We start from the raw sequence: 17,261 nt of genomic DNA on the forward strand, positions 1-17,261 counted from the left end.
TGCGCCGGCATCTTTGTTTTGAGGGTGGAGGGAGGGGTCCTTCTCTGTTAACCAGAAACAAACAGCGGGCCGCCAGAGATATAACGGATGTACATTCCAAACAGCGAAGCAATTATACATGTATAATCCTTGGCCTTCGTTCTCATCGGCCAGATCGTGAGACCGGCCCGCTTGGTACAGGGGGAAGGTTTATTGTTATGAGGGGGAAAGAAAAGAGAAGAAAAGAAAAGAAAGTGGAAGAAACCTCTAGTAAGCCAGCTGGTTATTGTGGCGAAGCGAGGACGATGATACGAGACCCGAAGGCCGAGGTTGCATGTGCCGAGCTGAGAAGCAAACGAAAGAAACATGCTCATCCTCTTCCTCAACTACATAGGAAGAGACACCGACCACGTATCACACGCCCACGAGAGAACCTCGAGGTGATGCGTTGCATTACAAACCTCAGGACACTATTGGGAACCACGGAGGGCATGTAGGCAAGGCACTGCCTGTGGAGGGAGGTTTGTCTCTGTTGCTTCGTATAATCTGGGTCTGGGGAAAGCATTGTAATTACATGCAATTATGTAATGCCTTAGCAGGGTTTTCACATGTCTGTGACGAACCGACGCAAAAGGCTACACGGTATCTGCAACATATGCTACGTCTTTCGCTCTCTTGCTCTCGAAAGTGTAAATAAAAGAACCTATTGGAACTGAAAGGAACGCTAACCGCTAGTCATCATGACATGAGATACCAGAGGGTAATACATTCACAAACCAATGCCCTATAAAACTCCCAAAGAATAAACATGCCCTAGGTATCATATGTGGAAAAACAAAACAAACCAAACTCCCTCATGCCAGCGCAGTGACCCGGGACCTGGATGAGTCTGGGCCATACCCGAGCATGAAAGAAACAAAAGCCATGTGCAACAGCATAAGGGGGGGAAATAACAACAAATCAGCACATGCGACAGTGGCCCAGCCAGCCTCTTGCACCGCAGCTGGCAGCCGCCCGAAATGCAGAATAAGGAAATCAACGCCGGATGCCACTCCCCAACTGCCGTACGATGCAACCGCAGATATATCCCCCATCAATATGCACCTGTATAATTGAGAACGCCGTCGCCCTGATGCGTGGTAGTGCTGCGGCAGAAACCCTGACAATGATGACCGAAGACTCGTAGGACGTGTGATGCAGGGACCGTGTGGGAGTCACTACAAAGTGAGGTCCATGCCGCCGTACTCATCTTCGTCTTTGACATCGTCGTCAGGGTCATTCCAGAATTGGTCGGTGTTGTTGAGATCCCCGGTCAGATCGGCCGTATCTCCTGGGCTGATGGAGAGGGTGTCAATCCCAGGCGCGCCATTGAGGGAGTCACCTCGGTAGTCGGTGTGGTGCGGGACTCGCAGTCCCGAGCCATTGAACCGCGAGTACGAAAACGGTGCAGGTTCGTTTTCAAACTTGGACAAGGCCTCCATCAGCTCGGTCTGCATGCGCTTCTCATCGTCAGTCAGTTCAAACGGAGCACTGCCGCCCATCTCAGTGATAGTGTTGATGAGCTCCTCTTGCTGCTGGAGTTTGAGCTGGAGCATCCACATCAAGTCGCGCATCCAGCTAACGGAGCCGTTCAGGATATCGCCTTTGTTAGGGCCCTTATCTTTGTCCTCCAACGGGAGGCCAGTTGTGATATTCCCGGCACCGACAGCGGTTGCGCGCTTCGCACCAGGACCAGCCAGACCCGAAGTTGCTTGGTTAGGCTGAGACATGCCGGTCAGGGTAGGTGATAGAGGGGTGCCGTTCTGGATAAGCTTCTTCACCTTATCGTCTTCTAGTCTATGGGTCGGCACTAGTCTGCTGAGATCCTGGATCCTCTCGTTGATATTGTCTCGCCTGCGGCGCTCGACGGCGTTGTGTGACTCACGCCTCCGCTTTCGCTTAGCCTCCTGGCTTTGCAAATTCGTAGGCGCACCATTTACTCTAGCAGGCATCGAAGTACCGGCCTGTGCCATAAACTGGGGATTCGAATAGCCATGTTGCAGGGGTGAAGAGAGACCCGAGCCGGGGTAAGAGGACTGCAAGCTCTTAGGGGTATTCATCCATTGCCCAGAAGGTGACTTTTCATGATGGCCACCAGGCGTTCGGATGGGCTGGGCGCCAAAATTGGGAGAGTCGAGAGAGCCAGCATTCAAACCAGCCATCACAGCATTCGCCCCCAGTGGACTCCTTGCATTGCTCGAGGAGTTGCGTTGCATAGCCTGGGCCTGCGCTTGGGATAGTCTAGGACGGGGTTTGGCATTAAGGAAGCTGCCTTCGCCGTCATTGCTGCCATCATTAGCGAGGGGTGAGCCTGCAAATGAGTTGGGGGATTGTAGCGAATGGCCAAAAGGCTGCTGCATTTGGCGGAAGTGCTGGGCGGCATTGAAGCTGCTGGCCCACGGACTGTGAACAGGATCTCCGTCCGGTGTGTTCGAGTACCCATTGATGTGTGACGGATACATGTTCTGGCTGAAGCCCATGTTGATATCGCTCATGCCATTGGAGAAGTCCTGGCCGTGGTCGCCCAAGGACTGATTTGGCTCCTGGGGACTCATGTCGAGAAGATCCGAGTCTGCGATCATAGCAGAGCCAGTTGAGTAGCCGTTGGAACCGCCGTTAATGTCGTGAATTCCAGACATGGCCCGCGGGTCGATACTGCCGTTGCTATTGCCCTGGCCCCCGCCAAATTGGTTGAAGCCGAAGTGTGCCATGGTTGGCAGCGATTCTCGGGTGCGACGACTATTCTGCTGTCGAAGGCCAATAAAAAAAACGTGTGTTGGAACTATTAAGGGCACGATGCAAAGCTCGTGGCTATCGGTGCTTCACCATAATAAAGTCAGTTATCTTGTCGCACAAAACGGTTGGGAGTCATGGTTTCTCTTGGGGGAAAGAGCATGCCCCGCATCGCATTTGACATGAATTGGGTCTCAGCCGCCAACTATTGGCGACGAGGTGGGGTGCGCATGTCGTGGAACAGAAGTCAGACCACGTTGTGGGCGAGGGGCCCATGATCGGAGCAAAAGGAAGCAAAGATGGCAGCGACTGACCTTTGGGTGTGTGGAGTGTCTCAGGCTCGAAATTGGCTTGCAATCAGGGAAAGTTCGCCAACCCAATACACGGTTTCCTCGAAGGAAATTGATGAGTCCAAGCCGGGTTAGGTTTGTGCAGATGGAAATGCGCGGGGAGGTACCCAAGAATCGAGGTCCACCCCCCACGGAGAAGACAGCAGCGGCGGCTTTATGCGCGTATAAATAGCTGAGGGGTGCGGAAGAACGGTTGCGTGCTCGTAGTCTCCAAAGCGTCGTGATTGTTGTTGGGTGTGTAGATGTTTTAGAGGTGTTGGACAGATGACCAGATAAGGCAAAGGGAGGGAGAGAAACTCTGTTGCTTTTTTTTGGTTCTCTGGCCTGCTTTGGTTCCAACGTGAAGGCGCAAAGTCCGGATCGGCCAGGTCGGAGGGACTTCTGGGGAGCGAGGGTGCGAGGTACCTGTGTACGCCAAGAGAGGCTACTCGCAATTCAGCTGGTGGGTTGAGGAGAGAGTCTGTGTGGGCAGCCAACAGAAAGTCGCCCAGCTGCAGACGGGCCCAGTGATTGGCCCGGCGCAGCAAATAAGAAGAAATTCCTCGGCTTTCCCAATAAGTGGCAAGCAAGCAGGCAAGCGCTGACGACAGGCTGATGTTTTTGTTGCTTGTCGCGAAACGAGGAAGGTGAGAGATGAGACGAAGCTGATCCCTCTTAGGTCAGACGAGAAGAGGCGGAGCTACCAAGTTCAGTTCGACAAGTGCGGCACAGGCTCGGGGGAACGAGCGCTTTTGATCGGCTTCTATGTCGTTGGGAAGGACAAGCGATAGCCCGGTAGAAGGTAGACAGTTGATCTGTCGCTTTTCTCGGGTCGCAGGAGCGTGGAGAACCCAATAATCGCCTGGAGAAGTAGCAGGCGGGACGGCGGTGATGGTAAGACGGAGATGGTGTGCGAGGTAATATAACTGGATTGATGAGCTTGTTCGATATGTGGCTAGCCAGTCGGTGGTGGTGGGCCTTGGTGCAAAAGAACAGGCCGGCGCAACGTATAACGGCTTCGAGAAGAGATAAGAGCAGGCGACAGGACACCAAAGGTTGGGATGACGGTTGTCCGGGAGGTGCAATCCGTTATGTATTTATTTGACGGATGCTGACTAGAAAGCTGAGGAATCAAACAGGCGGTAAGGCGCAGTTTCAAGCCTCAAGATGCCCGGCCAGGGTGATTTGCTGGGCAATGGTCCAGCGACGGACAGACAAGGCAGGGCCAGGGCGGGATTACCGTCGAGATAATCAGATGGAGGGGCAAGGTTCAACTTGGCACGGAAGAAGGCCCGAGACACACAGTTAAAGTAAAGTTTGTTTATGTGCGCCGGAGTGTGTGCAGGGCGCGAGACTCGAATGCTATTGCCAACGAAGCGATCAAAGCCTTCTGTCGTGTATGATATATGTTGCCGAATCGCGGTGAGACCTGTCAAGAAAGAGGCGGTATCGACCAGGGCGCTGATTGATGGGCGAGCCCAGTTGCAGTCGGCGCAGGGTAAACCTTGCAAGCCTCGGTGCGACCCTTTGCAGCGATTCCAGGGAAGCCGGAGACGCGAGGCGGCGACGTGATTGGCTGTGTCGTGCCTGCAGCTTGGGAAGATCCCCCAGGCTTTGGTGGTGTAGTAGGGCCTTGGCTTTTTGGGCTTTGACTCCGACCAGACAAGGGGAGGGAACAGGCTGGGAAGTTGGAGTTCGGGGGCGGGGGACCACTGTAAAGAGGGAGGAGGAGGAGAAGAGGGGGAGCGCCTTTTAGTGTTAGGCCTTGCAGGGGTTGTGTCGTAGGCCTAGGGAGCCGTAGGGAAGACGGCTGGAGTAGTGCAGTCGAGATGGGCCCTTGGAATCTCTCGAACTCTCGACCCCGCGAAGATTACTGGGAGGATGGGAATGCGCTTCCGCGGCGAACAAGGCCCCCGGCGCTTGGTGGCAGAAACAAGCCAAACAGTTTCCAGCGTACCGACGCAGCCTGAGTCAAGACGATTGCTCGGAGCTGCTTAGTCCCGTGCTATTGACTCGGTCTGTCAACGTCTCGACGTTTCTTCCTCACTATCACCTTTGTGCGCAACGCCAGCCAAAGAGAGTGGGTTTGGATAGACGCTACAACCGCCGGCTGCAACGTTTCTTGGGGCTTCTTCTTCTTCTTCCTCTCCTTGAGGTCGGTGAAGGCTGGGCTGACTTTCAACGGCTGTCAGTAGTGCCTCGTTTCCAGGCAGGCCGTGTTGCTCGAGTCGCGGAGAAAATGTGCGAATGATCCAGGACAGGTAGATCCTCTGGTCCATGAAGGAACGCTCTTATAAAGATCTGCGGCGCCGTCTCTGATGGCCACCTGTTCAGAGAAAAGTCCTGTTGCTGTTAATGTGGTTGGTGTTGCCTTGGCTCAGACAACAGCAGTCAAACAGTCCAGGCATGCATGCGAATTCCGCTGGGTAGCCTTCTTTTCCGGAGGAGTTACCTAGATACGTCTATTCCTCGGTAAGAGAATCCAGAGTATAATACGAGGTGGCGGTAGCCGTGGTAGCAGTGATAGTTGTTGTTGTGGTGGTGGTTGTAATATGTGAGTTGCGACAAGTCGGGAGGCTTCCGTCCTATTAGAACCGGTGATGCGCGTGGTCCTTCTTATATGCTGACGACGGTGCCCTTTTCCGGCAAGGAGGCGAGACTGATCCCTCTGTTAGGGAGGCCTTCATTTGTAAACAACAACCTTGCTTTCTGTTGGATGCGTCTTCTGACTTGGATGCAGACAGCTTTACCCACTTTAAGAATTACTCAACTTGTTTGGTGGTGTGTCAGGATGTTGACTCTCACCGGACCATTTTCGTGTTGCCCTGGTCGCCTTCCGCCGCAGCTCTCTCTACCACCTACCTGTAGTTTCCCACCTATGCTTGTGCCACGCGTGGTGGGCGTGCTCGGAAGGCGAAAAGGGATCCATGGAGGGCATTCCGCTAAACGCGTGACGCGGTGAAAGTCAGCCATCCCACCTGCGATAAGACATACTGCCACACCTCCTCTGGCCTGCTTTGGCTGCCTTGGTCCTTGGCTAGCGTAATCTTGGAGCAAAGTGCATCATGGCAGGAGATGGCATTCTTCAGCATCCTCCGCTAAGGGTTGCATGCCAACCTTGGAAATTCCGTCAAAAACAGACCCGCCTCGAGAAAGCTAATCACATCTGACCCATCGAGAGCTATCAAGTCGACCTTCCCGTTAGCCGAAGGAAACGATCCTGGCCATGATCAGCATGAGATAGCGGACCCAGTCAGGCCTTGTCGCTCACGTTGTTGTGACCCGACCTATCATGGCTAAAGAAGCCTACGCAAACGGCGGGAGAAACGAGGATGGCCGGTAGGCCGCATGGATATAGATAGATTACCGTATATCGTATAAGGCAGCCGACCTGCTGTGCTAAGCTTCGAGAGATATCGGGCTTAGCGGTTGGCCCCAGCCACTTTGTGACATTGTTCTACGCGAAACTACAAGGTCAGTGTCGGACTGACAGTTGACTGGCGAATTGCATGTAGTGATAGAGATGGTAGCAGCATGTCTACTCGGGCACTTGGGTAGAGGTAGATATGGTATGCATCATGCTCGCTCACTTATGCAGGGTCTCTGGACTTTGCAGATCTTCAAACGGGATCCGTATGGAGTGGATGGCCCCTATTAGCTGATGGGTATCGGCATTTGAGATGGATGGGTGGTCTCTAGATGCGCATCAGCGAAATACCTCCCCCATTTGGACCGTACTGTATGTAACGTTAAGTGGACGCATGCTTCTTCTCGACTACTATTGATGCTGGTGTCGATCCTGTAGGGCCAGCTGCATGAAATGCCGCCAGGATTAGAGAGGCCAATCAAGCCATGCACCATCAGAGGTGCCCGTCTCCCACCTATCCAGCAGATTGGGCAAGTCCAGCTATGGCTGGCGTCCACTCGGCTCGTCTCGAGAGTCTAAATACACGCACACTTGTTCTCTCCTGGCTCGTAGTGGGTAGCCAGTCAAAAGTATCGTGCTCAATCTGGGTTTTGCCTTTGGGGCTACACAATACGCCGAACATTGAACGCATTAGAGACTCGCTAGCCCGCCTCCAGTGTATTGAGTTGGATATTGGCGACCCACGACGAGACGATATGCGAACCAAGTACATGTAATAAGCGGGTGGATGGCTAAGTCACCTTCCGGCCGTGGATGCTGGATACACAAGCATGTTCATTCGCACTCTGCCGTGTTTGCCGCCGTTGCGCCTTACCCCACATCCGAATGCAAGCAAGTCTTTGGAGATGGTGTTGGGGTGAGGAGCCCTCACGACGATGACGTCAAGCCCGACGAAGCCCAAACCCGTATCGGCTTGCAGCAGCACCAAAGACTGTACCTATTGTGGATGATATGGATGCTGGCCACGATTATTGAGGCTCCGGTTCGGAGACGAAATCAACCTTCATGCCCGATAACCGCAAGCGAAACAGCTGCAAAGTGTGACGAGCTACCTGAAGGCAGCGCCCGCTATCAAAGGCTGGTCACTGTTACCCTTCCTATTCTAGTGGTGTCAGTACATGTATACATGGATGTGGATAAACAAAAACGGGATAGGTTAAGTTAGGTAGCATCTGCGATTTTCGTATTGGATGCATACCTCGCCTATTTCAAAAGTCAACTACATTGAGTCCGGAATTCACCTGGCCTTGGAGCGGAGAAACAGGCGCTATGCAATACCGCGGCCATATCCGGAGCAAAGCAAGCAAGCAAGCACACGGGTTATTGTTTACCGACGGTGTCTCACTTCCACCATTGCGAGACGAGATGTTCGGCGGAAGGAAATGTCCGACTATCCCGGGTTCGAGTCTGTACTCACATGTAGGTACCTAGGCAGCAGTTTGTGAGTCTTCACTGCCTCTCTATCTCTACCTATCGAGGGGTTTTCCACCTTCTTGCATTGCACGCGCAATACGCAATCACGTCTCCTTCTCGAAGGCAGAACACTGACACTGAAAGTATGCCTGCAGCCTGTTGCTAATATTAGCCACCTTGCCGCCATGGAAGACCACCGGCCACCTCCCTTATACATTGGACAGTACTCCTTTTGAGCACCCTGTATATCCCGTATATTCCGTATCACACGAAGTTAAAACCGTAAGGGAGACTCGGACCTTGTCCGACATCTGTCATAATCATGATGTGAATGAAGGGGATCCAACCTCCACACCCATGCTTATTCTTACATCCAACATTCTCCCGGACGGGCGACGAGTGATGAGCGTGCTGCGGCGGGTGGGCAGGATTGGGTGAGTACATACGTGCTGGAGCGTAGTGCTTCCTTACAAGCTTACGAGCCACCACAACCTGATCTGACCCAATCCTGCATGTGGAAACGGTGGTGCCTGCAAGGCTAAGAGCGTGACACGCAACCAATGAAAGCTCCCCATTACAATCACCCCACCCCACCCCCCCAATCCCTAGCGACGACACCTCCTTTCCCAGAACATACCAAGCCTTGCCCCAACTGCCATCATCACGCCTAGATGGGAGGGTCATAGGACACACCTGCATCAAATCCATCCCGACCTTTTGAGCTGCCTACGCTGCTCGACGCGCAACCCGCCCACAAGACGCGAAAGATACCGGCTCGATATTCATCCAAGCTCGACAAGACAACGTGGCTTCGAGCGAGAGATCACAACCTTTCCGTTATCCCTCGCGACACCATCGCGACAAGACCTTCCGACAAGTATCACCAGGAACACAGACAAGAACAAGGGAACGGCCAACGACGGAAATATGGCCTCTGCTTCTTTCAGAGAATCCATGAACTCGATGGGCTGGTCCCGTCGCGAACCCGACATGCCTGTGAACACCAGCCAACAGACTGGCCTGCTTTCCTCGATCAAGTCGCTCAACCCATTCGGCGACCGTTATGTCCAGCTACCCACCACCGAAGGGGCTGGTGCTCCACTGCCGGCGAGCAGTCGCCGTGAAGAAGAAGAAGGGTGGTTCGCTTGTGAGTACAACATCCATCTTTTGTCTCTACTGCTCTTGTCGCAATGCCTGTCTCGCGTCACCCGGTTTCGAGCCCCTTGCAGGGTGCCTCGATGGCGTTCATGTGCGAGTTCCTATAGCGCTGTTAGCTCAATAGCACACTCCACTCATGTGTCTTATCTTTGCACATGGGCAAAAGTATACCCCCCCCATATCCAAAGCAAGGCTGACCACAAATCTCGATTTCGTCATACAGTGAGCCGTTGGGACCGCATGCTAGTCTTCGCCGGTTGCAATATCGCTGCCTTGGCCTGCTTCGTGCTTGTCTTCGCCTTGTGGCCTGTTCTCTGGCTGAAGCCGAGCAAGCTTGCAATATTGTAGGTCCTCCTTGATTCTATGCATCTCTCATACACAGACCCTTGTCTGCTACAAGCGGGCTATTCTGTCCATGTGGTCAAATTCTTTGGGGTCCTATACTCCGCATGATATCCTTGGAGCGGGCTCTTCCCGCCCCTTGCTACATGCGACGAGCCGCTGCGCATATGCGGCCAGCCCTGCATAAGTGCGGTCGATCAGCGATCTGTAGATGGGAATCACATCTCGGACTTGACAGGACTGTCTCGATGCCTGCAAAGATTTCACTACTTCCAAGTTATTCCCTGGCCTTAGCTATATGCCCTGCTGACACACTCCTCCTCCAGATGGTCCTTTGGTTCCGTGCTGTTCCTTTGTTCATGGGCGGCCATGATGGGACCGATGGCTTACATACAACACCTGCTATCTGGCAACCGCCTGCCGTTTACAGCAGGCTACTTTGGTTCCATCTTCCTCACCTTATTCTTCGCCCTCGGTGTGAGTCATACTCTTCGGCGGACCTCAAGCAAATAGCCAGGACAACATAAACTGACTTCTTCCAGGTTCACAGTGCTCTTCTGACCTTGATGGCGGCCATCGTGCAGTTGGCCTGCCTAGTATGGTACCTCGTCAGCTACTTCCCCATGGGATCGAGCGGTTTGCGGTTTGCAACCAGCTTCGGCGCTCGCAGAGCTGCTGCTTGGATGACTGGCTAGACGTAGATGCTTCTGAAATACCGGGTGAAAACCATCGGCATCGATGTACGATATGTGGAATTGTATCATCTGCTTCGCAACAACATTTAATTGCGACCGTGCTTGTAACTCTAATGGGTTTTTAGGAATTAACGAGACTACAGGAGTAATCAGGTTTATCTGATGCTCTTGTGTTCCTACTCGGAGACATCTGTTACAGAAGAACAACGAGGACCATATAATGCAGCCAGGCAGTATGGCATTGGCTGGTCATCATTTCTTACATCAGCCTGTATTAAGACGTGCGTCGCTATTGCCAGTTACTGTTGAAGGCCCCAAGAAAACCCTACGACAAGACCTAGGTCAAGTGTGTCCATCGTACACATCCCAATAGCTTAGGTAGCTATTCATGCTTACGAAATCGTGAGCATCAGGTCAAGTAGGCATCAGTCTTACTTTTGATAAGGGGTGACAATGTGGTAATGATTACCTACATATCTGCGCGCGCAAGGGCCCCGCTGCCTTTTCCCAAGAGGTTTGGCTGGCTTGGGCTGACCCAAGTGTTGCAAATCGCAATGCAAGAACGGAAGCGAACACCAATATACCCGTAAGCATTGGGGGGTTCGGCTGGCCCGGATCACTGCATCTGCACATACGTTTCTCACCGGTTACCAAGGTAAAGAAGCTTCAATGACTACATATACGTACTTGTATCCCGCACCCGCCGGAAGGCAGGTAGGTAGGTGCTTATTCTCCTGTTGGCTTCGGTTGTGTCCAGGGGATCTAAGATGTCCAAGATGGACTCCCTACCGACGACGCTGTGGAACTCTGGAACCGGCACGCACTGCTGTGGGCGTGGACATGGGCGTGGACGGACATGGCTTGCTCGAAACCCCAGCTGCCGTAAGCCTCCATCGGCATCTGGAGCCCAATCGACCCACTATTGACGGACCATGGAGAGCCGTTATCAACGGTTCGCTATTTTCAGAGATACATCAGCATGTAGACAGACCCTGGATAATCAGGAACGGAAACAGCCGGCTTCCTCTCAGATTTGCGCTCCTCACATAGCCATTGTGTTTTGAAAGTCGGAATAATTTTCTCATTTCAATTTTCTTCCCAGAAAAAGCGCGGGGCGGGGCAAATACACATGGAGAGCAGGTACTCGGTCCGCATTGATCATTCCACAGTCTGTCTCTCTCTACCTTCCACAAATAGATACCTGCATTGCACGGATATGAATTTTTCATCGCTGCAGTTGATGGATCGGCCGACGGTAACATATTCCAATGTTTCCATGTCTTTATTGAGACTACTCTAGGTTGCTTGCCCAGGAACGAATAGCACTGCCTAGGTATCTTAGGTAGCGCCTGAAAATTTCCGTAGAGATGGGTAATGGGTACCTAGTGTTAGTAGGTAGGTAACATACCTGTTCCAAGTTGCACATGTCACAGCTAAACCCGGGACTTCTCAAATGCATCGGATGTAGTCGCACAAGGCAAAGTGGTCCCAGGACGAAAGCGACACCTAGCTTGCAACGCCAAGGTTTGATGCCGTGGCACAGAAATCAGAATTGGAAGTAGGTAGCAGAGAACAAAACGAATGAGATGGCAGGTGAGTGTATATCTTAGGAGCCGATAGTGATAGCAATCCATCCCATTCCATCCTATCCCCATTCTTTTGCAGGTCTGGTACAAGTAGCACGTATGTCATTGTACCTATTGAGCCGTCGGGACGGAACGACATGCTGGCCCAAGTGTGTGTATGACTAACCCGTTTTTCCCTTCCTTTTTCAGGACAAGCACAAGTACCCAATGAGCGCACTGGAGAGATTTAGACTTTCAGAAGATGGAATATGCTGCCCATTCGAGAAGGGAAGAAATTACTCTGCGTCCAATCTGAGCAGGATGATTACACGCATGTAGATATCGACAGAAGAAGCAGCATTGTTGGCAGTATCAGAAGGCACTGGCTCATTTCAATGTGAGGGCTTTGCACCGAGACTCCCACAAACCCTGTTTGGCCTAACCGCACAGCAGGTGGTGGCATTCGTCGCTAATACGGGCGGCGGGAGCAATAAGAACCACCCGGACTGTGTAAGTCAAATCTACATGTAGAGATGTACATGGACCTCACCTGGCCCTACATCGAACCCGACCAGACATCATCTCCGGCTTCACTGGAGCGCATTCAATGCACGTACTCTTTTTCGACATACACACATTACGTGTTCCTCCTCACTCCAGGCAGTTAGGCAGACACGACACGACACGACACGACACGACACGACACGATCCGAACAAGACCGCACGCAAGCCGACACTGCGTGAGGTGATTTGGCAACGCGGTTGCACTCGCTCCAGATTTTTAGGTACGTCTAACGAGCCTTGCTGCCGGCTAGGTCATAGGTCAACAAAAGATTCTTACTTTTTTTTCCCCTCGTTTGGCAAGCAATATTACCTAGGCGACTTTTAAACAACCCAGCCCAACCCACTCATTGCCAATCCACTCACTACCAGGTTACCATCTTGGGGCGGCTTGTTGGACCTTCCGAATTGTGAACGAATGCGCTCAAGTGACCATTCCCCCTCGGTTGTTACCTGCCACTGACTGCACTACTACTGCTTCTGCTTCTACTACGTACTTACATACACAAAAGCGGAATTCTGTTACCCTCTAGTGCCCATCTTAGTAGGTGAGAACCCAGAGCCAGAGAGGGTCCGCCAGGGAAACAGAACAATCCAAGCAGCAACAGAAAGAAAAAAAAATATTTTTTCCGGAGCTTGCACACACAACAAAATTCCCTTCACTCCAAACACACAACCCTTCTCTTCCCCAATCGTCTTACCTGTGAGCCCATTCTTCTTCTGGCCAGTAAGGTACTTCGCATTGCTGGACGTAGCTGAGACATTCTCAGCATAGACGAAGGAGAAACCGCAGAGGCATCAGCGCAATCCGAGTCTTTTTGTGTATGTCTCCCCCTCCCCGTCCTCCTCCCACCCCTCCTTCATATCTACCTACCTACCTACCTACCTACCTGCCTGCCCGCCCGCCTACCTTGCCTACCTTGCCTACCTGACCTATCTACCTGTCTGTCCGCCTGCCCGCGAATTGTCCCTTGGAGCGATTCTACAAGCCACCGCCACCGCGGCTTGCGCTTGATTTCGTTGACGCCGATTCTGGACAGTCCGACCCGTGTTGCTTCACTGCGCCAGGCATTGAAATAACAGGAAACGCTGACAAGTCACCATTTACCAGGCGATTGCTACCCTCTCCAATCTTGTGTCTGTTCTACCTTATTCCGCCCGAGCCCACGTCGTCGTCTTGAGTCTTACAACACACACTCAGTCGCGTGCACCCATCCTCTAAGTGGTTTTTCCTCCTCCCGGGGGATCCAGCGTGGGATTTGGCATTTGCTCACCTCCCGGTCTTCACATTGCGCCTGTCAGCGCGACCTTAGTTTCTTACATTTTGGGTTTCCCAAAAGACTGGAAATTGTTCGGTTTCTAGAAAACTCGCTACAAGGTTTTCCGCAGCCCAGGCACAAATCTTTCTCCGAAGCCCCAAGTGGTCCGAACCCTTCTTGCGAAAGGAAAGAACACAGCAGCACCTTCCTTTTCCAAATTGCGACCTCGAGCCAACGGATTTTTCTGCAGTCTCCCCATCTTCCTGCATTGGGTCTATTCCCCCCCTCGTGCTTGCACCCCGCACCCCATACTACAAACCAACGTTGGAAGATCATCTTCTCCCCTGCTTCGCCTTCGCTACGATTGGCTTTCCCCCACGGCCTCTTGAGATTCGTTTGGCCTAGGATCGCAGCATCAAAACGTCTTCCGACGCTGACACGTTCCGATAGCACGTCTTGACCAGCCTCCAAGCCAACATCCTCGCGAACCTTGCGTGACAAGTACACCTCGGATTGCAGGAAGCTCACAAGGCAGGCCGATCTTCTCACCCGGCAACTCTCATCGGTCATCCGGGTTCTGCGGACATTTGCCGCCAGCAGTGCATCCTCGGATCACCGCCATACAGGTATAGTCCTGGTGTGAAACCAGACGTGGGAGGCGAGGTCTCTTCCGTACCAGGCATACGGCATCCTCACCAGCTTAGGGATTCGAGGCCAGTTACAGACAGCATCATGTCTGCTGCGCAATTCTCCTACGCCCAGGCCGCTCGAGGCCATCTCTCCACCCCATCAGCAGCACAAATGCCCGAGTCCAATAATGGGTTGGCGGCCGAGTCTGTGACAAGCAGCGCACAGTCAACAACGCCATCCACAGCTTTATCGACAGTTTCGAACGACGTCGACAGCGCTGCTGATCCTACACAGAGCCAGTCCGGCCAGTCCGATTTGGTCAACCAAGTCCCTCAGGAGGCAGATGCCCAGAACAGTAAGGAGGAGGATGTTATCTCTGTTGCTGCGTCGGTACAGCAGGCATCAACACAACATCTGAACGAGAAGAAGCAAAGCCCAGACAACGCACCCCAAGGCAATGACCGCAAGCCTCGCGGAACGACATCATCCGCCCGCGGCACTGATGTGTCTGACGTGAAGAAGTCAGGAAAAAGGAACAACAAGAAGTCACGAGGCAATGAAAAGGACTCTGAGCCCGAACAGGTCGCAGAGAAAGAGAAGGAAGTCGAAGAACCCAAGGTTGAACTTGCCGACGCGCCACTGCCAGTCGTGAATCCTTGGACACGGCGTGCGGAGGCGCAGGCTACCAAGGTGAAGACGTCACCTTCACCCTCTGTTGCACTACAATCTTCCAACGGCTTAAACAAGCCCTCACAAATTGCTGGTTCCACACCGAGTACCGGTGATTTGCGGTCGACACGGCCCGCTCCCAGTAATGGCGTTGAAGGCAATGGCCAACAAACGCGCATGACCAACGGAGCCAAGGCTCAGAAGAAGGCATCTGAATCTGCCCGCGATGGCAACAGGCCAGTCCCACGAGGAAACAGAGCCGGCGACAAGCACGGAAAGGACGTTGCTGATCCGCTACCGGCAGTTTCCGATCCATCGTCGTGGCCGACCCCTGAAACAGCCGCTACTGACGTTAAGCCCCAAGAGAAGGAAGAGGTAAAAGACGATAACAAGTCTGATACCGGGGCCAACCAGAAGACGAAATGGGTGCAGATACCGTTTGTTCCCACCGTGAATTTCGCGACCCAGATCAACCGAGGTACTGGTCGCGGCGGATCCCGTGGTGGGTCTCGAAGCGGTCGTGAAGCTGGGGCAAGGGCAAGCAATGCTGCTTCAACTGCCGAGCGTAACAACTCGGGAGCCAAAAGCGCCGGCGACAAGTCTGCGGATGCTGGTTCTAACGGGACATCGAAGCGTGCCTCGGTGGATGGGACCATGGCTTCGCGAGATGTTCGCAAGTCCCTTGGTACATCAGGAGACGCTATCAAGGCCCCGGCTGGAGTTTCTCAGATAAACGGAAAGGCAGAGCCATTCAAGCCCTCTCAGGGAGCTCAGAGCTCGTCAGCATCCGACCAGCATCAGGGAATCGAGGCATCAAAAGGTACTGCCAACAAATTTGAGCAAGGACCCCGCATGTCTGAGGGCCAGAAGGACCCTTCTCACCAGGGTAGCAAGAATTTCCAGAACAACCGCGGAGAAGGTGGTCGTCGCGGTGGAGCCCGTGGCAGAGGGGGGCACTCGAATGCTAACAGCCAAAGCCATCACGGTTGTCCCCCCAACGGCCAACACTTTGCGGGTCCCAACATGACTGGTCCTAACATGGCTGGCCGCCAGAATCCTTACTCTGCGAACATGGCCCAGATGGGCTACGGGGCTCCTTACCCTGGAATGAACCCCGCTGCTGGGCACCGTGGACCAAACCGATCACAGTCGGCGACGTCGAACTCCTACAATCAGCGGGGACCGGCAAACGGCTCCAGAAGCTACAGACCCCCTCCGATCAACAACGCTGCATATGAGCCCATGATGGCACCCAGCGGAATGATGCCAATGGCCGCCCCGTACTATCCGTCGGAGCCTGGTTCGCTCCTGGATATAGTCGTGACCCAGCTCGAGTACTACTTCTCCGTTGAAAACTTGTGCAAGGACATCTGGATGAGGAGCCGTATGGACTCGCAAGGCTACGTCAAGTTGGACCTCATTCGAGAGTTCAAACGCATCAAGCGATCGACTCAAGACATGAACATGCTCCGTTATGCCTGTGAACAGGCTCCGAGTATCGAATATGTCATTGGCGATGACCAGCAAGAGCGCATTCGCCGAAGTGTCAAATGGGCGGATTGGGTTCTCCCTGTTAAAGATCGCGATGCTTCTGTAGGTTCCGATCCGGGTCCTCAGACTGTGTATGCACCGAATCGTTACTACAACTCATTCGCGCCCCCTATGATGCCTACCCACTACCCAATGGAGCACCATGCCGTCTTTCCACCCAGCTATGCGGAGCATCCATACCCGCCATACATGAACGGGTTCTCTTATGGTCCTCCACGGAACCCTGAAGTCGGCGATGCCCCCAATGGCCAAGCTGCTACTGGCGGGTCCCGTTTGTCTGCAAACGTCCCCGAGTTCTCGCCCTCTACACCCATGGCCCCAGCAGATGCACAATTCCCTGACCATGGTCAGCCATCTCTCAAGCAGTCGAAACAGACGGGTGAAGTTGCTACCACGAACGGCGAAGTTGCACCGTCAATGAATGGTGCTTCTGAGAACGGAGTTTCCCATACCAACGGCGCTGGAGATTCCGCTGCAGTTGAGAGCCAATGATTTGTCTCTCAAAGTTCCCCTTTGGCAAGCTTGATCTAATCAAGATCTAATGCCTTGCTTGGTCTGTCGTCACTGCATGCGACTCCAGCGGATAGGGGGAATCTTGCATTCCATCTCGCGCGCATGATTGTGAAACATGTACTGGTATTTATGGGTGCCACATAGGCGCAACAATGACAAGTCTTGATCAAGATCAAAATATTGACAGAATTCAGCTCTTCAGCAATCTTGGTTGGATTGCCCCAGAGCTGATATTCAGATAAAAATCTGCACCAGACAGCTTTCTCAGCTGTCTTTCACGAACACACCACAAATCATATCCCAATTGCCCATTCACGTCTCTGCTACAGCCTCAGTCCTGTCGAGACGTACATCCACTCCCATTACCATTCGCCGACTAAACAATTTGGAACACCGGC

At 53.1% G+C, this 17,261-nt stretch overlaps 3 protein-coding genes across 3 annotated transcripts; 2 read left to right on the forward strand and 1 right to left on the reverse strand.

Annotated features, from left to right (window-relative positions):
• Positions 1-1,196: 1,196 nt before the first annotated feature.
• Positions 1,197-2,729, reverse strand: PG986_006896 (GLCD beta; the record flags this gene model as incomplete). Its single annotated transcript, XM_066843118.1, has 1 exon — positions 1,197-2,729. The coding sequence occupies one exon, from the start codon at positions 2,727-2,729 to the stop codon at positions 1,197-1,199; it is 1,533 nt and encodes a 510-aa protein (XP_066699230.1).
• A 6,118-nt stretch (positions 2,730-8,847) lies between these two features.
• Positions 8,848-10,115, forward strand: PG986_006897 (uncharacterized protein; the record flags this gene model as incomplete). The annotated part of the gene is made up of 4 exons (XM_066843119.1): positions 8,848-9,067; positions 9,302-9,422; positions 9,747-9,897; positions 9,963-10,115. The coding sequence occupies 4 exons, from the start codon at positions 8,848-8,850 to the stop codon at positions 10,113-10,115; spliced, it is 645 nt and encodes a 214-aa protein (XP_066699231.1).
• Positions 10,116-14,232: 4,117 nt separating this feature from the next.
• PG986_006898 (uncharacterized protein) lies at positions 14,233-16,842 on the forward strand (the record flags this gene model as incomplete). Its single annotated transcript, XM_066843120.1, has 1 exon — positions 14,233-16,842. One exon carries the CDS (start codon positions 14,233-14,235, stop codon positions 16,840-16,842), a length of 2,610 nt encoding a protein of 869 aa, XP_066699232.1.
• Positions 16,843-17,261: the final 419 nt, after the last annotated feature.

Source organism: Apiospora aurea (genome assembly GCF_038362705.1).
Source record: "Apiospora aurea strain CBS 24483 chromosome Unknown utg000005l_segment0_segment0, whole genome shotgun sequence".
NCBI classification, from domain to species: domain Eukaryota; kingdom Fungi; phylum Ascomycota; class Sordariomycetes; order Amphisphaeriales; family Apiosporaceae; genus Apiospora; species Apiospora aurea.